Source organism: Neolamprologus multifasciatus, chromosome 6, assembly GCF_963576455.1.
Source record: "Neolamprologus multifasciatus chromosome 6, fNeoMul1.2, whole genome shotgun sequence".
NCBI classification, from domain to species: Eukaryota; Metazoa; Chordata; class Actinopteri; order Cichliformes; family Cichlidae; genus Neolamprologus; species Neolamprologus multifasciatus.
Genome location: NC_140444.1, coordinates 38,848,096 through 38,867,643, shown reverse-complemented (window position 1 = coordinate 38,867,643; position 19,548 = coordinate 38,848,096). Strand labels below are relative to the sequence as shown.

General features: G+C 40.2%; 2 protein-coding genes across 6 annotated transcripts in view; one reads left to right on the top strand and one right to left on the bottom strand.

Annotated features, from left to right (window-relative positions):
* The window catches only part of dctd (dCMP deaminase), a 28,116-nt gene extending 21,299 nt beyond the window's left edge, over positions 1 to 6,817 (bottom strand). For 2 of the 3 annotated variants that reach the window (XM_085163012.1, XM_085163013.1), the window contains exon 1: positions 6,306 to 6,817. In XM_085163012.1, coding sequence (XP_085019138.1) covers positions 6,306 to 6,397 — 92 coding nt within the window. In that variant the 5' untranslated portion in view covers positions 6,398 to 6,817. The remainder of the gene's footprint in view (positions 1 to 6,305) is intronic. The other variant, XM_085163011.1, reaches the window with a different exon arrangement.
* A 1,066-nt stretch (positions 6,818 to 7,883) lies between these two features.
* Positions 7,884 to 19,548, top strand: part of fbxo8 (F-box protein 8) — an 80,126-nt gene continuing 68,461 nt past the window's right edge. For 2 of the 3 annotated variants that reach the window (XR_014874574.1, XM_085163015.1), the window contains exons 1-7: positions 7,884 to 8,252; positions 9,096 to 9,201; positions 10,008 to 10,091; positions 12,244 to 12,388; positions 12,499 to 12,625; positions 15,336 to 15,454; positions 16,170 to 16,366. Coding sequence is in view for 2 of the 3 variants with exons in the window: in XM_085163015.1 (XP_085019141.1) it covers positions 9,096 to 9,201; positions 10,008 to 10,091; positions 12,244 to 12,388; positions 12,499 to 12,625; positions 15,336 to 15,454; positions 16,170 to 16,366 (778 nt within the window). In the remaining variant the exon portion in view is untranslated. Of the gene's footprint in view, positions 8,253 to 8,272; positions 8,624 to 9,095; positions 9,202 to 10,007; positions 10,092 to 12,243; positions 12,389 to 12,498; positions 12,626 to 15,335; positions 15,455 to 16,169; positions 16,367 to 19,548 lie in introns of those variants that run through there. The other variant, XM_085163016.1, reaches the window with a different exon arrangement.

The following is a 19,548-nucleotide window of genomic DNA, read 5'->3' as shown; positions in this document are numbered from 1 at the left end:
ATCGTGAGATGATGGGCGGTGCTGCCAAAGCTGCAGAACACACACATGTGCTCTGATGCTGACCTCTGCTTAACGGGAACCCCTGTGAGGCTGACACTTGGTCTGCATGGCCTTAAATGGCAAACATTTATCTTTCAGTCTTCACAAAGAGCAGCCAGTCTCTTGCCAAAATTGTGAACAACCTGCCAAGGACCAAATTGCTGAACAAAAAAACATACAGAGATATTTCTCGGTGTTGGGTGTTAGAAAAAAAAAAAGGGCAAAACCCCCAAAACAAAACAAAACAAAACAAAACAAAACAAAACAAACATTGGCCCTAACATTCATTTGATGCACAGGCAGGGGTGGAAATTAGCACCCGCCACTGGCCAAATGTGGCTAAATTTATGAAGTGGGTGTAAATTTGAACAACGCACAAGCCACTGTGGCAGGTTTAAATTTGAACAGAAAAATGCGTTCAATTAGAGATGCGCCTGGGTTTCTGCTGTCTAAACGCCACGATGCGATCCGAGCAGATACTAAAATGTGACGTCGTCAGACTGGCTAGTCAGTAGCGTCACACGATGAGTCATGAGAGCGTCCTGTTGACAAAAATTAAAACTGCCATGTTTGAAACCCGGCGAGGGGAGAAATGGCTACAAAAAACAAGTCGATCCGAGGAGGTGCTAATGGAAAAGGGGAAGGAGGAGGAAACTTTCAACAGTAGCTTTTGCAATGTAGATTTACATTTCTGGAGTTTAGTGGGACGTGTCAAGAAGTGAAACAAGTCAAAGTGAAACAAGCTGACAACGGTGAGCTACGCGACTGGCTTGTTTTGATGAGAGCAGCCAGTCAGTGTTTTGTTCCAACTGTGGGCAGCAGGCGCCTCCCCACAGCAAGACTAATAGCTTTACTGTAGGCACAAAAACCGTGAAATCAGAGGCCATCAAATTTTCTAAATGCCATAAGAAGGAGGAAAGCACGATTCAAGGAATCACAGCTCCAGAGAAAGCAGCCTGTGCTGTGTTACATACAAACGTATGATTAATTGTTACGTTTCTTTACAGTAATTTTTGTCTTACAGAGTTAGGAGTAGATCATACAGTTTGTACGATTTGATTGTTCTGTGGGTTTTTGTAACTACGGCAAATGTTACACACAAAAAAAGAAAGAGTGGCTGGTTAAATGTTTGAGTGGTCGATGCAAAATATTCTTAATTTCCACCCCTGTTTGCTAACTAGTGTGGTGGATTTTTGGATGACATGTAAACCTATGTAACTATATATCTACCTGAACTGAAAATATATGTTTTAACTTTCATGTAGAGTCTTTGGCACAAGACATTTTGCTTCACCCTGGCTTATTAAAGGTGGTACATTAACAGTTAATGTTAATAACTCCCCCCAATACACACTCATTGTAACAGAGTTACTGAATACATCACAATAAAATCACCTTAAGGATCACACACACATTTACACGTATAATATCCGATTGTGCCACATGCTGACTGCCTGTTGTAAGATTTAATCATTGGGATTAATGTGTTAATGTGCAATGTTTCAGTTGGTTCTGACCTGTTGTGATAAGCCAAAGAAAAGGCCTTTGGCCAAGACTTTTGCCGGTACCCGACCCTGCAGCTGTATTTGGCCTGAGGACGGGTGGGAAAGTTACCCAGCAGCAAGGGCGGGGACACTGGTCCTATATTAGGGGCCCAGAGAACACCCCAGCACTTCCTTTGCTCCTGCTGGCGTCCATCTCTGGGTCGCTCTGCTGGCTGTGCTTAAGGCCGTGCACCCCGGGATTTTTGCTTTGCTTGCTATACTCTGTATTTTCTTGCTGTTCATATGATTCAGTTTATTAAACTCTGTTCCAAGAATTCTCCTAATTGGATCTAAAAATGTTGGATCTCCACATCGTTGGTGGGATGAGGTTATCAGGATGGCTTCAACCAAACCACGTAGAACACCGGTGTTAAAATCTGCAGGGTTCATTTTGTGACAACAGTGATATCTAGTGTTTAACTGGCAACATCAATTCGATCCATTCAAGCTCAGTTAAACAAACTAAGAGGCTCCACTCAGAAAGATTATTGTGCAGCTTGGGAGGAGCAAGTGTCAGGTAACGAGTGGGCTGTCTTTCTTTATGAAGGCTGATGGAGTGATCCACGGCTCCACCTGTCAAAGTGTCCCTGAGCAAAATACTGGAACAGTTGCATCCACTGGAATGTTATCTAGCATTTATGACTGGAAATTAAATAATACACTTATAATATTCATAATTATATCCTCATTAAAAAAGACATAAATATTACTAGCAGTAACTGGAGAAACGCTACAGAAGAAAATGAAAGAAAGCACTGGCAACTTACAAAATATCAAATTTCTGCAATGAAGAGAAGGAAGAAGTCAAAGAAAAGAGACTAAAAACAAAATTCTATTTTATTTGTGAGCACGATAAGTTCACTACAGTCTGAAGTAAATCTTATTTATTAGCATTGGCTATGGGTGCTTATTGTCACACTCAAAGTAAATGGATGGAGCAACGCAAAAGGAAGAGCAACTGGAAAAAAGAAATGAACCACATACATAAACTTAAAATGAACAATGAAAATATCTGAAAACTCAACAAATCTCTGTCTTTGAGGGATTTTACCAAAAGCTACAGTCTAAAAAAAACCTCTCTTTACACAGATTAAAATGAGGGCACAAATTATTGACAAAAATCTATGAAATGATGTGATCAAGAATTATCTCTGAAAGAACTCAAACAGTTTATCAGTAAACTGAACAAGAAAAAAATCCCCAAGTGATGATGGACTCACTGGAACATTTCAGAGGCTCTTTCAAGATCACATCACTGACTTATTAAATGTTTTAAAGGAGGTTTCTTTCACCAATGTGTCAGGACTTAATTACACCTGAACCTGATAAGAATCCATTACAAAATGATCATTGGAGGCCAATTACACAAATTAACAATGATGTCAAATTACTATCTTATATTTTTGCAGGAAGACTTAAATTCTGTTTGGATACCATTATAGTTGAGTGTTGATCAGGCTTTGTGCAAGCAAGACAATGATGCATTTGAAGGGATCTCAGGTCAGGAAGTTACCAGATGATACAGCTATCTCCTCCAAAGATGAGTTTCAGATTAAAAAAAAAACTGTATTAATGCTTTTTCTGAAGTATCAGGTCTTACTTTAAATAAAAATGTGTCCTGTTCCCTCTCAAAGAAGCTTGTGTCCATAAAGAAATTAAAGGTATTCCTGCCAAAGAAGCAGTAATTACCTTATCTGGGGATTCATATTTGTCAATATCAGTCAGAGAGAGAAATATCTCATCAGCATCAAAGTCAACCTGAACTGGATCAAACGTGTCATCAGAGACAAACATTATGGTATTTAATACCAAACCTTATTTTTAAACAAACTGGAGGGACAGAATTCCTTCTTATGTAGCGCTTTACACAACTTGCCTCATTCGCTGCCATTTGCACAAACACTTTTTTCTTTCTACACAACTGCTTTCTATCTAACACTCACACACATTCATACTCCGATGGATCCTTGTGAAACTTGGTATTAGTATATTGCCCAAATATATTTGGCATTCAGACTGGAGGAGACAGCGATCAAACCACCAACCTTCTGATTAGTAGGTGATCTGCTCTCCTGCTCACCCAAACAAATTCCGTTACAAGCATTTTCATGCTGGCTTCATCTTTACAAACATCATTTTTCCCGACATAAATCTCTGATTTGGAATAACAATTATATTAAATACAAAAAAATACTTTTATATCATAGACTTAATTAGGGCAGCCCGGTGGCATAGCTCACAGCAACAAGGTCCCGAGTTCAAGTCCATCACCTCGCTGGGCCCTTTCTGTGTGAAGTTTGCATGCTCTCCCCGTGTTTGCGCGGTATTCTGGGAGTTAGGTTCATTGGTAATTCTATATTGCACATAGGTGTGAATGTAATTGCAAATAGTTGTATGTTTCTATGTGTTGGCCCTGAGACAGACTGGCAATCTGTCCAGGTGGTACCCTGCCTCTCACCCTATGGAAGCCGCCCGCGACCCTGAAAAGGATTAGCTAAAGAGGATGGATGGATGGATGGATACTTAATTGTACTTCATATCAATATTGATTACATCCACCTTTGTTCTAGTGTTCGTGTCACATACAAATGATGTCACTGGATGGTCGACCGCATTGCTACAACGACCTCAGGCACATTAGGCTGTACTCAATAGCACATGTAATGGAAAAATCAAAATTCTTCTCTCCTATGAAGAATTTTGTCTACATCTCAATTTAGCTATAAATCATGACGATTATGCTAAAGTATTTGGCTCAATACCATCAGGGGTTTGTATGCTTTTTAAGAATAAACCTAATATCCCTTCATATTAGAGGTGGGAATCACCATACATCCCACAATAAGATATTATTGCAATTTTTAAAAATATTTTGCGATATTCAGATTCTGTACATAAAGGTAAACTTTATCAATCATCATTTTCTCTAATATCAAAGTCTCACACTCAGTCTTTCTCTCATTTCAGTTTGATTGTTGACAAACTGAACGGTTTGTATTACAGTCTAGTCCAACTTAACTGAATCAACCATCTGGTACAATTATAGCTATTCTGAACTATGCAGTTTATGAAAACTATGCAGCCCCTTCAGCAACTGAAGAATTTGAAAGTAAATTAAAACAAATATAATTTTACATTAAATAATTTTTTTTAAACTTAATTAAAATAAAACATGTTTATTGCTGCCAAAAAAACAAGTTAAACACATTTGGACAGTGAAGGAATGTCAGGATTCTTGCTCAGAAAAAGGATCAACATGCTCTGAAGTCAGAGCACAAAAACCTTTTTGTAACAAAATATCGATTTCTGCTGTCCCTGTATCGATACATTATTAGCAAACAAAATATCACGATACTACACAGTATCGATTTTTCCCCCCACCCCTACTTCATACCATATGCCGTTGGTATCTCCAATACAAACTGTCGTTGGTAAGATATGCTTAGCTAAGCATTCTGAAGACAACAATAAATCTATTAGTCCTTTATCTCAGAATAGCATAACCAGGGCTGCACATAAGTGGTCCGCAGGTGCGCATTCGCTGTCAAAATAAAAAATGCGCACAAGATAAGAAGTTGCAACGCGTGTTTGCGTACATAAGATTTTCTGGAGGAGGACAGACATTTGTTTAGAACTCTTAAAGATGTCAAAGAAGCTCCTTTAAGCAGTTACTTTGGTTTTCCTCCACCTCCAAAGAAATGTCAGGAGGAGTCCGAACCACAAAAGAAGCGCGTATTCTCGGAAGGATGGTTGCAATGGTGAGCTGGCTTCAAACAAATGATGAACGCACAGAGAGGTGGTGCAGAATATACATATATAGTCTAAGTTTGGAAACTACCTAATCAGTTTTTAATTACCAACAAAGTTAAAGACATTTCTTATAAGGTGATACACAGAATTTACCCATCTAAAGATTATCTTCAAAGCAAATTCAAGTTAGACATTGATGCAAACTGTAGCTTTTGTAAGACTTGTAAGGAATCTGCTATACATCTTCTTTGGTTTTGTCCCCTTGTACAAAACTTCTGGCTGAGATTACGTGTCTTCATCTCAGAAGATGTATTTAAAGGTTTTGCACTATTTTGGAAATGTGTATTATTTGGTCCCCACAAAAACCAAAGACAATTCAACATATATATGATTAACTTGTTAATCTTAAAGGCTAAATTTCATATTCACAAATCCAAATGTTTAGGAAGACATCCCTCCTTTTCTATGAGTTTTTGCAATATCTTAATTCGATTAAGAAATCTGCTAAGAGCTGTAAAAACTATGGTTGTATGTGAAAAATGAAGATCCTTCAATCATCGCTCTTTGGTTTAATTAGATAAACGTCTCCCCCTAGCGCATGTGTGTTGTATGTTTTGGCTAATGTTTGTTTCTGGTACACAATTTCTGTAAGTACAAAGCCTTTAATGCAATACTGTTTCATTTTACTTTGTATTGTACCAATCTTTAAATAAGGATCTTATTTAAAAACAAACAAACAAACAAAGAAGATGGAAAACGAGTCGCGTCGAGACGAATAGGATTGGGATACTTGGATTGGATTGGGATACTAATATTGGGAACGAGCTTTGTACCCTTTAGCAGTAAAAATGCTACAAGCCGTGGTTTTTAATCAAAGTGATTTTTAAACAAATTACTAATAAAACATTGTAGCGCGAATACTGTCAGTTTGGATCTCTTTAGTAACAACGGACTGGCGGTGGTGACGCTTACCCATTGTAGTCGACGTATCCCGGGTACTTGATCACTCGCAGGAGAGCTTCCAGTTTACGGAGATAACCTTGAACATCTCCAGTAGACAACATTTTAAATAGATGTAAAAGAAAGAAGAGCCCGTTGATACTAATCCCCGTTTTAGTCCCAATAGGTACGAAGGAGTTTTTCTGGCGTGACAACGCCAAATTTAAAGAAGCCGAATTGATTGTTTAAAAAGTCGAAGCTCTATTAACACTCCTTCATCCTCTTTTCCACAAAGAGATATAACTCGTATGAATCATTCTTCTGCCGCTTTTCATTTTACTTTAGCTAGTTTTATTTCTCCCGGGTCGTCAACAACGCGACGCTCGATTGGCTCTTCTTCTTCTTCTTCTTCCTTAGTTTTTAACGGCAGCTTGCATCCAACAATGTTGCTCTACTGCCATCTCTTGGGCTGTACTGCGACATCATTTCCTTATATGCTCCCGATGACTTTGGTGCTTCTCGGAAACGGATTTCCTTTCCCTTCATCATGATTTAACTGAGATTTAACTCTCAAACTTGAATTGCCTGTTAGTATCCATTTCTACACTCAATATTCTTCTTTGATTGACTTATTTCCGGCAGCTAATAAGCACACGTGCTATTGTTTCGATAGCATTACACCGATTGCATAAACCAGTTCGATGTTTCCCCATATTGAAAGGAGTGCTATTCAAAGAGCAATGACCTGTTCTTATTCTATTTATAATTATCCTCTCCCGCCTACTTATTCCTCTGTCTTGTAACTCCAACTGTATTTTATACAGTTACCTTTTACCTCATTATCCCACACCATTTTTCATAATGTACTATTTTCCAAACTAATTTATCTACTAAAATATCTACTCTTGTAATAGCTTCCTTAGCCAGCTTATCTGCTCTTTTGTTATGCTAAATACATACATGAGTCCACATTATTGCTATATTTTTGTTTTTTTTCACACAATGTTCTGGCAATTAGTTACTTCATATTTCAATGCTCAACAATGCTGACAATGAATCACTACATAATATTAATTTATTAATCTTCCACGCACTCTACAGTCAATAATATGGCACATAATTCTACACCACATATACTAAAAACTAAATTGTTCTTTTTTGAAATCTTGATATTTTATTTTATAATTCAGGAGCCACTGCTACACCAGTTGTTTCAGTTTTTGGCTCTTTCGATCCATCTGTATAAATCTGCAAGTAATCACTGTACTTGATCTCTACTCAAAATTCTATAAAATTCTTAACAAATATCTGTTATATTTCTTCTCTTTTTAATATCTGATGTCTACAGTTATGTATTTCCATGGTTCCTAATTCTTTGCTATATACTTGAAATACTCTACCAACCCACCCAAAACTATTTTTTTAATCCTTCCCTTTTTCCAAAACACTTTCGTAACAGGATGACGTTTATTATGAGCTTTCAGGTGTATCCAATAATTAACCATTAACTGCTGTCCCCTGATCCGACTTGTAAAGCAGGCTGATTGGCTCTTGGGTCTGTGCGTGTTGTCTACGTCATGCAATAAGTTGACGTCAGTGACGCGGACGCTGATTCTGCTTTTGTTTTTTCTGTTTTTGTTTGTTTTTAAAGCTTATTTATCACATTCATGTTAAATACGTAAACTTTAATTCACTGACAAAGGCAAACCGGGGGAAGATACATTTTCTTTCGATTCAACCTTTTTTGTTTATAGTTATGACGCGATAGAAAAGGTGGGAGGGCCGACAGGAAGGAGAGAGTGAAAACATAATTCAGTCCGTAGACTCCTGCATTGAAGGGCTTTGCTGAACCGGAGGACCTGTTGTTCTGTTGTTATCTGTACTTGGCTTAATGAAATTACTACAGTATATGTTTGATAATAAGGATCGCGCTTCCAGCTGTCATTGTGCGCAGGTCGTCAGAGGAATCATTGAAGTCAGGTTGGTAGCGCCACTTACGTTTCTGTGACGAACTCATATTTTGCAGACGAAACGTTGTGTTTTTTAATATGTAAATAAAGAGAACGCATTTGTGTCCTCGGTGCACTTAAACTATCTTGGTAGGCGAACTTGATGATTTGAAAGACTAGCATAAGAGTGAAAGACAGTTCAACCAATGGGCTAAGAGGTTCAATGCTACTGTGATTTTGTGGCCAGTGGTATTGAAGGGAGGGCGGGTCTGCACGTCAAACTACCGTGCTGGCTGGAACTTCCAACGTTGATGTTTACAACAGTGGAAGTTGTTTATGTAAAACAGCTGACGTTTGACCGGCCTTCAGACGAGCCGCTGTCTCCTTGCTGTTGGCACGCAGGTACCGAACAAGCTAATTTTGACGCTAGTTAGCAGCAAGTGCGCTCCGTGGATGCTGACAGCAGCGGTGTGTGCTAAATGTAGGCCCTTGTCGGTGATCGTTATTTATTCTGAAGCACAGTTAGAGTGCTGTCAGATTCTGATGGCTGCGTAGGCTTAATGCATGAAACGGGACACAACGGCGCATTACTTTACTTCAGTCTTGACCCTTTATAATCTCGATTTTTTTAATAACCAGGTTTGATCTAAAAAAGTACGACAAGATCCGTGTTCATAAAGTAAATGGTCAAATGTTGCCTCGAACAGTGCTCACTGGATACATCCATTGATCCTGTATTTAATGTCATGTCAAAGTATGCAAAGAAGAAACACGCCTGTACAAAAAAGATGTAGTCTACTACTTTGTTTCACACAGGTAAGTGGAAATGTAGCATATTGCTTTATATCATCCATGTGTCTCCCTCCTGTTTCAGATGGGTCAGGCACTGTGGAGGCTGCCTCCCAGACAACAGCAGCAGCTTCAGGAAGAGCTCGCTGATCGACTGGCTGAGAGAGGAGGGGGAGGAAGACAGGAGCAAGGTACTCTGCTTCAGAGCAGAAAACAATTGACTTTAAATGATGACAATTCTATATTTCATTGAAATTTTGAAACTGAAATGTTCTGGCGTAATTTATATAAATATTCCCGGTGTTAGACTGCAATTCAGGGTGCGGCGTCAGTTATAGATGTAGCCAAGTTTTCTGAATAATATAGATTTAAATGACTATCGCTTATTTGTAATAGTTTTATATGTGAAGATAATGAATCAAAAATATACATTTTCTTCCACTTATTCAGTCCAGGGTCATGGGGTGGGGAGCTGTCACAGCTCAGGGGCACACCCTGGACATGTCACTGATCTGTCACGGCTAACACAGACAGATAACCTGTCACACTCATGGCCGATTTAAATTCACTAATTACTCGTCTTTCGAGTGTGGCCAGAGAGGCGAACATGCAGACTCCACACAGAAAGGGCCCCTGGTAGTGGATTCAAACCAGCGACTTTCTTCCTGTGAAGTGATGGTGCTAACCACCACACCACTGGGCAGCCCTAAAGTCAGCATATATTTAGCATATATTTATTTATTCCTAAATCTGTATATATTATTAAGCATTAATGAGTTTCTTATGCCATGTACAATAATTACACATGCTGTCATTTGAACTGACAGCTAACTGGATTTATCCTCTCATCTTTAGGTTTATTTTTAACTTTCTACCAAATCCACTGAAAAAAATTAACCAGTGGTGAAGCTTAGAATCAGAAAATGATAAATTTTTCTCCTCGAGGTGAATTTCAATGTCTGCGACTGAATAGAAAAACATTTTCTTCTTTACCCAGGGAGAGATGCAGGCTCCCAGAAAAGAGCCCCACAGCACTGCTATCGGCCTGACATCTATCATCTGCTGAGAACACGCAGTGGCGGTATAAACATACAAACACACACGATGCAATCTGTATTAACAATTCATGCCTGTCGGGAATCCTAACATCTGCGACCAGGGAGGAAAAAGTCCTTCATTCTCGTTTACTTACATTTGGGCTTCACTTCTCTTCACTTTCACTGTGAAATAATCCACTCAGTGAGATCATGTGAGATAAGGATTTCTAAACTAAAACAAGGAAACAGGTTTCTGTAGCATCCTGTCCTTTGAGGCTCCATTTTTGTTTGTGTGTTTGTTTGTTTCTGACATGCTGAGTGACGTTAGGATTCCTGATCGTGCTTGGGTAAAAAACTTGTGATGCACATGTACTAACTTACTGTATGTTGTAAACTGTTTGGAAGAGGGACAGCTTCATTGAATAAAACCATGCTGATCGCATCTTGCAGACATCTGCTCTGTCAATTGATTGCACCGCTTGATAAACCTAACTGAAGAAGAAACAATCAAACAGTGTCAGTAACTACAGCTCGTTGGTCCAACATAAACTAATCAAAGTCTATTGGCAGCAACCAAACAACCCAATGACATCATACTCTGTACTAAACATGTAACTTTAGACACTTATTTCTTAAAGCCAACTTGACACATAATGTTAAATTGATGCCTTTATTAATGTAGTGTTTCATCTCCACTTCAGTACTGTTTAGTTTTGTACATAATGAGAATAGCTATAGTTAATAGGCTATTACTTTTGATTCATATGCAGGATGTTAAACCTAAGAAAGTAGCGATGCAACGATACCAATTTTTTCAAACCGATACAATACCGATACTTGGATCTGAGTACTTGCCGATACAGAGTACAAAAACCGATACTTCTACCACACACACACACACAAATGCAATGAATTGGAAGACAGGTTTTATTTTATTCTCTGCCGATAAAAAATAATATCTTAATAAAAATGACCACAAAAAAATTTCAAGTGAAAAATAAGCACTTCTGTTAAATTTTTGAGTCTCCACATTGTAATTTAACAAAATATCACTGAACTATTGGCACTGTCTCGAGCTTTCGGAATAATAAATAAACACTTCTGTTTGGAATAAAATAAATACAAATTAGGTTTGAGAATAAAATAAACTTTTAAATTGTTGCAGAGTGTCTGACTCGTCTAACCCTGTGCCTGTTTAGCGCAGGATGTCCCCCTAGTGGCCAATCTAAAAGACTACAACAAAAATGACAAGCCACCCTCTGATTAATGAAATAAGTTAGTATCGGTTCATGGTATCGGTTAACTTTTACGAGTTTGAGTACACACACATTTTACAGTATCGGCCCCGATACCCAATACCAGTATCGGTATCGGTGCATCCCTATAAATGGTAAATGGCCTGTATTTGTATAGCGCTTTTACTAGTCCCGCCTAAGGACCCCAAAGCGCTTTACATGTCCAGTCATCCACCCATTCACGCTCACATTCATACACTGGTGGAGGCAGCTACAGTTGTAGCCACAGCTGCCCTGGGGCAGACTGACAGAAGCGAGGCTGCCATATCGCGCCATCGGCCCTTCTGGCCAACACCAGTAGGCGGTAGGTGAAGTGTCTTGCCCAAGGACACAACGACCGAAACTGTCCGAGCCGGGGCTCGAACTGGCAATCTTCCGATTACAAGGCGAACTCCCAACTCTTGAGCCACGATCGCTCAAGAGAAAGAGATAAATACTTTCATCCAACTTGATTATTAGCCACACAGAAAGGCTCCATCCAGGGTTTCAACCTGGATCTTGCCATTAGGTGAGGCTGGTGGGCTATACCTATTCTATTGTAGGAAAGGATTGTATGCTGTCCGAAGGTTTCCAAGAAATGTGGGTGTAATTAGTGAGAGGCATAGCTGTTTGGCCATGAGTCCTGCTTAGTAAATGAGTTTTTTAGCATGCACTTAAAATCAGAACAAAGTACACGTACAGTGCTGGTCCTGGTACTGGGGTCTCTTAGTTGGCCCCAAGGTCTGAACACACTGCAGCTTAAGAAAATGTATGCAAATCAAAAAACAGAGCAAATTATGAAAACGTCTTCATCAATTTCACAGCTCATATGTTGTAAAAGCACGCAGTGCAACCAAATACAGAAAAATGCTACAACTGAATCTAAATACGTCTGTCTATTTTGTCTCTCCTTTTTTGGTAGGTAAGGAACCTCATGGTTTTATAGACTTGGATATGCTGCCACCTGAACTGGGCATCACCATACTGTCATACCTGAATGCTACTGATCTGTGCCTGGCTGGATGTGTGTGGCAGGGTCTGGGAAATGATGAATATCTCTGGCAGGGGTAAGGCACTTCACCTCGGGTTTTTTCATGTGGTAATTACATTTTTACTAGAAGTGTTAAAAATGTCTATGTTGTTTGTTTTTTTTAATAATCCATGTCAATTCCTCCAGGCTCTGTAAGTCCACTTGGGGCCACTGCTCCATCTACAACAGAAGGCTTCCTGCTGGTTTCTCATATAGAAGACTATACCTACAGCTAGATGAAGGCAGCCTGACATTCAATGCTAACCCACAGGAGGTAATATATAAAGTTACACCAAGGATCTGTAGTAGAGACGCATTAACTGTGAATATTTCTTTTGTTTCCATCAAATCCCCTGCCAGCCAATATGTTCATTTTTCCAGGATTTCAGTGTAAGAACAAAATAACTTAATCCCCGTCCTTCACCTGACCTAATGATTGAGTCAAAGGGTCAGTATTGGTTGATGCGCACATCTGGATTTGGGGCATCTGCAGTCTGTTGTCTAAACCTTGAAGGCTTTTCAAGGAGCTTTTAGTTTTTAGCAATAAATGCATGAACTAGTTTTTCAGCGTCACTCTGAGACAGGATATTTCTAATTTTAGAGATGTTGCGCAAATGGAAGAACGCAGTCTTACATATTTGTTTAATATGTGCGTTGAAGGACATGTCCTGGTCAAAAATGACTCCAAGGTTCCTCACAGTGTTACTGGAGGCCAAGGTAATGCCATCCAGAGTAAGAATCTGGTTAGATACCATAGTTCTAAGATTTTCAGGGCCGAGTACAATGACCTCAGTTTGATCTGAATTAAGAAGCAGAAAGTTAGCGGCCATCCAGGTCTTTATGTCTTTAAGACATTCCTGCAGTTTAACTAATTGGTGTGTGTTATCTGGCTTCATGGACAGATAGAGCTGGGTGTCATCAGCATAGCAGTGAAAATGTATGCTATGTCTTCTAATGATGCTGCCTGAGGGAAGCATGTATAATGTAAACAGAATTGGTCCTAGCACTGAACCCTGTGGAACTCCATAATTAACCTCAGTGTGTGAAGAGGACTCTCCATTTACATGCAAAAATTGGAGTCTATTAGATAGATATGATACAAACCACTGCAGCACAGCACCTGTAATACCTACAGCATGTTCTAATCGCTCTAATAGGATATTATGGTCGACAGTATCGAACGCTGCACTGAGGTCTAGCAGGACAAGCACAGAGATGAGTCCACTGTCAGAGGCCATAAGAAGATCATTTGTAACCTTCACTAAAGCTGTTTCTGTGCTGTGATGAGCTCTGAAACCTGACTGAAACTCTTCAAATAAACCTTTCTTTTGCAGATGATCTGTTAGCTGTTTGACAACTACTCTTTCAAGGATGTTTGATATGAAAGGAAGGTTGGAGATTGGCCTGTAATTAGCTAAGACTGCTGGGTCTAGAGATGCTTTTTGAGTAAAGGTTTAACTACAGCCAGCTTGAAGGCCTGTGGTACATAGCCGATTATTAGAGATAGGTTGATCATATTTAAGATCGAAGAATTAATCAATGGCAGGACTTCTTTGAGCAGTTTTGTAGGAATGGGGTCTAAAAGACACGTTGATGGTTTGGAGGAAGTAAATATTGAAGTTAACTCAGAAAGAAAAATCTCTAAATAAATATCAATGGTGCTGAAAGTAGCTGTAGATAATGTTACATCTGTGAGATGATTATGGGTAATTTTTTTTCGAATGGTCAAAATTGAGTTTGCGTTTTCCAACAGGGGTGGACAAGGCTAAGCATCAGGCTTTCAAATGAATGAAAACTCTGTTTAGGTCTTTGGTTGATCAACGAGCTAGAGTGGGAGATTGCTAGCATAACAAAATAAACTAGCAACCTGACTGCTCATCAGTTTGGTAACTCTTGTAGTTCAGCAGCGCAAACGACGGCGCTGGGCTGGGGTCGGCATTTACTCAACGTTACTGTCATGTGGGTTATTGGCTAGCTTAGCTTTAGCATGCTGTCTGTGCAGGTGCATGTTGTGTTAGCAACATTGTGCTGTTGTTTCTGTCCTCAAGTAGTCTCTACTTTACCATTGCGCTCGTGTCCCTTTGTGCGAAAAAAATAAAAGTAATGTCCGTATCCACACTATAAACTGGGCCACTGACGATTCCAAGGAATTGGACTACCACTTGGACTACTTCTCGATGTCCATCCCTAGTCAGAGGATGTCATGGACAAGATTGTAGACGTGCACAAGCCCATCAGCAAAAAGCTCATTGAGAAGGTGACAACTGTTGGTGCGGACATAGCAAAAATATAAAATGACCATCAGTCACCTTTGGTTCCTCCAAGATCTTACCTCATGGAGAGAGGATGATCGTAAGAAAAGTCGTGGGTCGACCCAAAACTGAAAGTAGTTAGGGCCACAGTCACCAAGAACACCGTTGGTAACACAGTGTGATTACTTAAAATGTTACTTGCGACGCCTTAAAGGTCCCCCTGTTCAAAAAGGCACATGTGCTAGCCCGTCATAAGTGTGCCAGTGACCTTTCAATTTAATTCAGTTTTATTTGTATTAAAATATCACAACATCAGTCACCTCTAGGCAGTTTATATTGTAAGGTAGAGGGTGTACAACAATAATAAATAATAATAAATAATAATAAAGTATGATCCAGAGAATACCATCCCCACAGTCAAGCAGAGGGGCAAGCTGTCTTTACACTGTCACCACGCCCATATAATAAATACTGCATGAAAATTGAGTGTTTTGTAGATTGGGAGACGCTGCCGCTCACAGTAAAAGAATTTGTCGGCTACAACTTGTAGTTTTCTCTTGGGAAGCATTTATTTTAGAGCTGCCTCTGTGTTTGGCGGGCTCTCTGTGTCTGACCCTGAGACGCAGACGTCCCCCTTCCCTGAGTCGCTGAGTCAGTGTCTAGATTCTAACTTTAGCCCTACAAGTCTTTGCTATTTCAGAGCATCATTTTCCTCTTTGTGTTTGTTTGTAGGGTATCAGTTATTTCATGTCCAAAGGTATACTAGTGGATCACCCCACTGAGCTGGCAAAGTTTATTTTCTACACCAGACGGCTCAACTGGAAGATGCTAAGGATTTATCTGGATGAGAGGTTAATACACACACACACACACACACACACACACACACACACACACACACACACACACACACACACACACACACACACACACACAACCCCGTTCAGCTGTCTTAGTGAGGACCTTCATTGACATATTGGTTTCCCTAGCCCCTTACCCTAAACCTGACCATAACCTAATTGTAACCCTGACACTAAAACCACATTTTGAGCCTCAAAAAGGCCTTTAAACTTGTGAGGACTGGTGAGTGTGTCCTCACAAGTGACTGTTGGTTCTCACAAGTATAGTAGAATTCAGATTTCGGTCCTCACAAAGATAGCTAGACAGGAACACACACACACACACACACACACACACACACACACACGCACACACACCACTCTTCACTTGACATTCACAACAGTTTGAGCTGAAAGGTTGACATTTGCAGTTCATCGGTCCATGAATGTTTAGAGACGGTCACATCATAATAGATGGGGCTCAGAGGGAAAATGTTTACCTATTGTGTCCAAATACATTTGGTCCTAACTATCCCCAAATATATAAGCATGCCTTTACTGCTAACTATTAAATGTATTTTCATGTTAGTATAGATATTTTAATGTTTGTCTGGAACAAGTCTCTCTTGTAAATGACAAATTGAATCTCAATGGGATAAATAAAGGTTAAATAAATAAAGATAGTATCTATATGCTTTTCTGTGACTGTGTGTTTCTGTGTGGGCAGACGGGATGTCCTGGATGAGTTGGTGAAGCTCCATAACTTCAGTAACCAGTTTCTCCCCAACGCTCTGAGGGATTTCTTCAGACACATCCATGCGCCCGAGGAGAGAGGAGAATATCTGGAAACCCTTATTACCAAGTTCAGCCACAGGTTTTGTACCTGTAACCCTGGGCTTGTTCGAGAGCTAGGCCTCAGTCCTGGTTAGTACTTAGAGTTCCTGCTTTAAGTACAGGAGTTAACTTAAGTGTCACCAGTGTGTCTGGGCCTCGAGATGGCTCTTTGATAGAAGAGTGAAAAATGAATTAACTGTCTTCTTCCACTTCAGCTGCTTCCTTTGTCACATAGGATCATTTCACCGTATCCCTCGCATCCTCCTCTGTCCAACCAACCCGTGCATGTCCTCTCCTCTGTGGGCCTCTTTTCTTCATGTCTGACTGCTCTAAATTCAACATCCTTTGTCCAATGTGTCCACTATCCCCTCTCTAAACACGTCCAAAACCATCTAATCCTTGCTTCTCTGAATTCATCTCCAAACCATTCATCATAGCAGGTCTCACTATCATCTTGTAAACCTTCCTTTTCACTCTTGTTGTCCTTTTATAACAAATCACCCTGACGTCCATCTCCACCCACTCCACCCTGCGTGCACTTGTTCACCTTTCTTGTGCGTTGCGTTAAACGGTTGACCCAGCATATTTAAATCCATCCCCTTTCATTCTTTCTGCTCTGTGTTCACCTCAGCACCTGTCTGCCTCTCATACACACAAGTGTATCCGGTCGTTAAGTGATGACGTGACGAATCCTACTTCCGGGCCTAAAGTAGTCTGCGTTTAATATGGCTTTTGTGTTGTTAACATGTTTAATGTTTTGTATTTTCTTCTGTTTAATCTCAAAAAACTCCTAAAACAGTCAGTGATCACTGTTGACCTCCCTCGGCTTTTATTACTGCTAATCATTTATTTAAGCTCAGTTTTTAAAACCTTAGGATGTAACTACAGCCCAGCCCATGCAGCAGTATATGAATGACTAACCTCGTATTGTGGATGGATTATCTCAGTTGTTCTCCTGCTGAAGTTTGGTCCTTTTACAGCATCCTGCCATGTGATTACATTTGTTCCTGACCACGAGAACACTCACGTTAACTTTTATCGAGTGGGAAGAAAGTTAGCTTGTTTATATTATGCTAACATAGCTGTGTTGCTAGCGGTCATGTAGCACATCATTATATACCAGCTAGCCAAACTTCAGTAACCCTACAAACGTCACTGCTGTTTAGTTTTCTAAACGTACGTTTGAATTAGTTTCCAAAACCCCGCAGTCAGGACATGCTATATTGCAGTGGTTCCCAAACTTTTTTTGCTGGGCCCCCCTTGTTTTACAAGAAAAATGTTCGCGCCCCCCCCTCGCGCGCGCACGCACGAACACATCCTCCAACCACACACGCCCATATTTTGCTCCATTGCGGTTTATTTCACACCTCAAACATTTAGTAAACAATTAAGCAAATACAAGTAATCTGCAATAAATTACAGGTAGTAAGAAAATAAACTACTAACTCTTTTACGCTACGTCCACACCTACACGGGTATTTTTGAAAACTCAGCTGTTTCGTCCACGTAAACGGCGTTTCGAATCACCGAGAACAGAGATTTTTTAAAACTCCTTTTTTGCGTTTACGTGTGGACGAGGAATACGGAGTTCGTCACGCAGTGTCAAAGGTATGTGCCTTTTTTCACCTCACGCTGTGTGCACGTTATTGTTTACATGAGATGAATTGCAGAATGATAGAGACGAAATACTGTTAATCTGACTGTCTGCAGGTTTACACGCTTACATATACACGCAGTTACTGTCCCTCCATTTAGAAAGGCAGAGGCGTCACGGTGTAATTATTTTACATGTAGTTGTTTTTTTTTTCCTGTGTAATAATATTCAACATTGCTATCAATACATTTTTAAATTGTGGCAGGATCAGCCTGATGTTATTTGTATCCCGCTGTAACTTTACTGTATAAAGAGCAAACATCTCCAAAATGTCAGGAGTAGTTAGTCATTACAACAAGTGTTTGTGAACTACAAATCAAGAATGTGGGATACTGTTTGTCCGTGATTTAAACAGCCCAGCGCTGCTCCTAACGAAGGGAAAACCAATCCTGCAGGGAGACCTACCTCGGCACTTGTGCAGGTGAAACCAAAGGGAAGATGTGCTTCACCATAGAATGAAGTTGGTTTGGAAACACATTCAGCGATGCTTCATCTCCTGCTTTGCGTTTTTTTTTTTTTTTCCCTTTTCATGCCGCGCCCCCCCCTAGGGGGCGGGCCCCACACTTTGGGAACGTCTGCTATATTGTATTTAGATAGAAGCTAGCGAGCTAACTTCCTGCTAACTTCTAACTCCGTTAAATGTCACAAATTCCGTTTTCATGGATGCCTGGATGTTAAACTCAATTGTTACACCTGGTAGAGCAGAACGCTGATCATTTTATTAAAGATGAAAGACTTTAGACAGTTTTTAACTCTCAGTAATGCCATAGTGATCGTTTGATATATGGACCTGCAGCGGAGTTTAGGCCCAGACACGGCTAGAGACGTCAGACTTAACCACCGGATTCTGTCTTGCTCCTGCTGACTTTCATTCCTCTTCCCTCCAGAGCATAGCTCCACTGTTGCAAGCTCTCTTTCACCTGCTCTCATCTGCAGACATCAAAGTCCATGGAGACTCCTGCCTGACCTTATTTGTCAACTTGTCCATCACCATAGCAAACAAGAAGGGGCTCGGAGCTGATCCCTGATGTAATTCCACAACCACCTGGAATCCATCTGTCACTCCGACCGCACACCTCACCACTGTCTCACTTCCTTACTATCCTTCCCCAGCTGTTTATGCTTCTGATATTCTGACTTCCTCATACACATTAACTAGCAGCTCCATTTGACCCTCTCAAAGAACATCCCATTTGCATCTGTAGTGCTCTTTCTTGGCATGAAGATGGCTCATCAGCTTTATCCCTCTGATGTTGCTGCACATCACTCTTGTTGTGGAAACACTGTACCAGTACCCTTCCTCAGCCATCCTTTCACTCTCCACACTTGTGTTAAATAGTCTGATCAAAAACTCCTCCAAAATAAGATATGGTACGTCATTTGAACGACCTGCCTTTCCACTCTTCATCTGCTTCACAGCGGCCCTGATTTCTCTGTCCTCCATCCGCCCTCCTCGCTCTCATTTTCTGTGTTCATCAACTCCTTAAAGTACGCCTTTTATCTACTCAACACACTATCTTTACCTGTTAGCACATAGCCACTGCTATCCTTAATCTGCTGCACATCTTTTCCATCGTAATAATCTCTCTGCCTTGCCAGTCCAAGTCCTTTCATAATG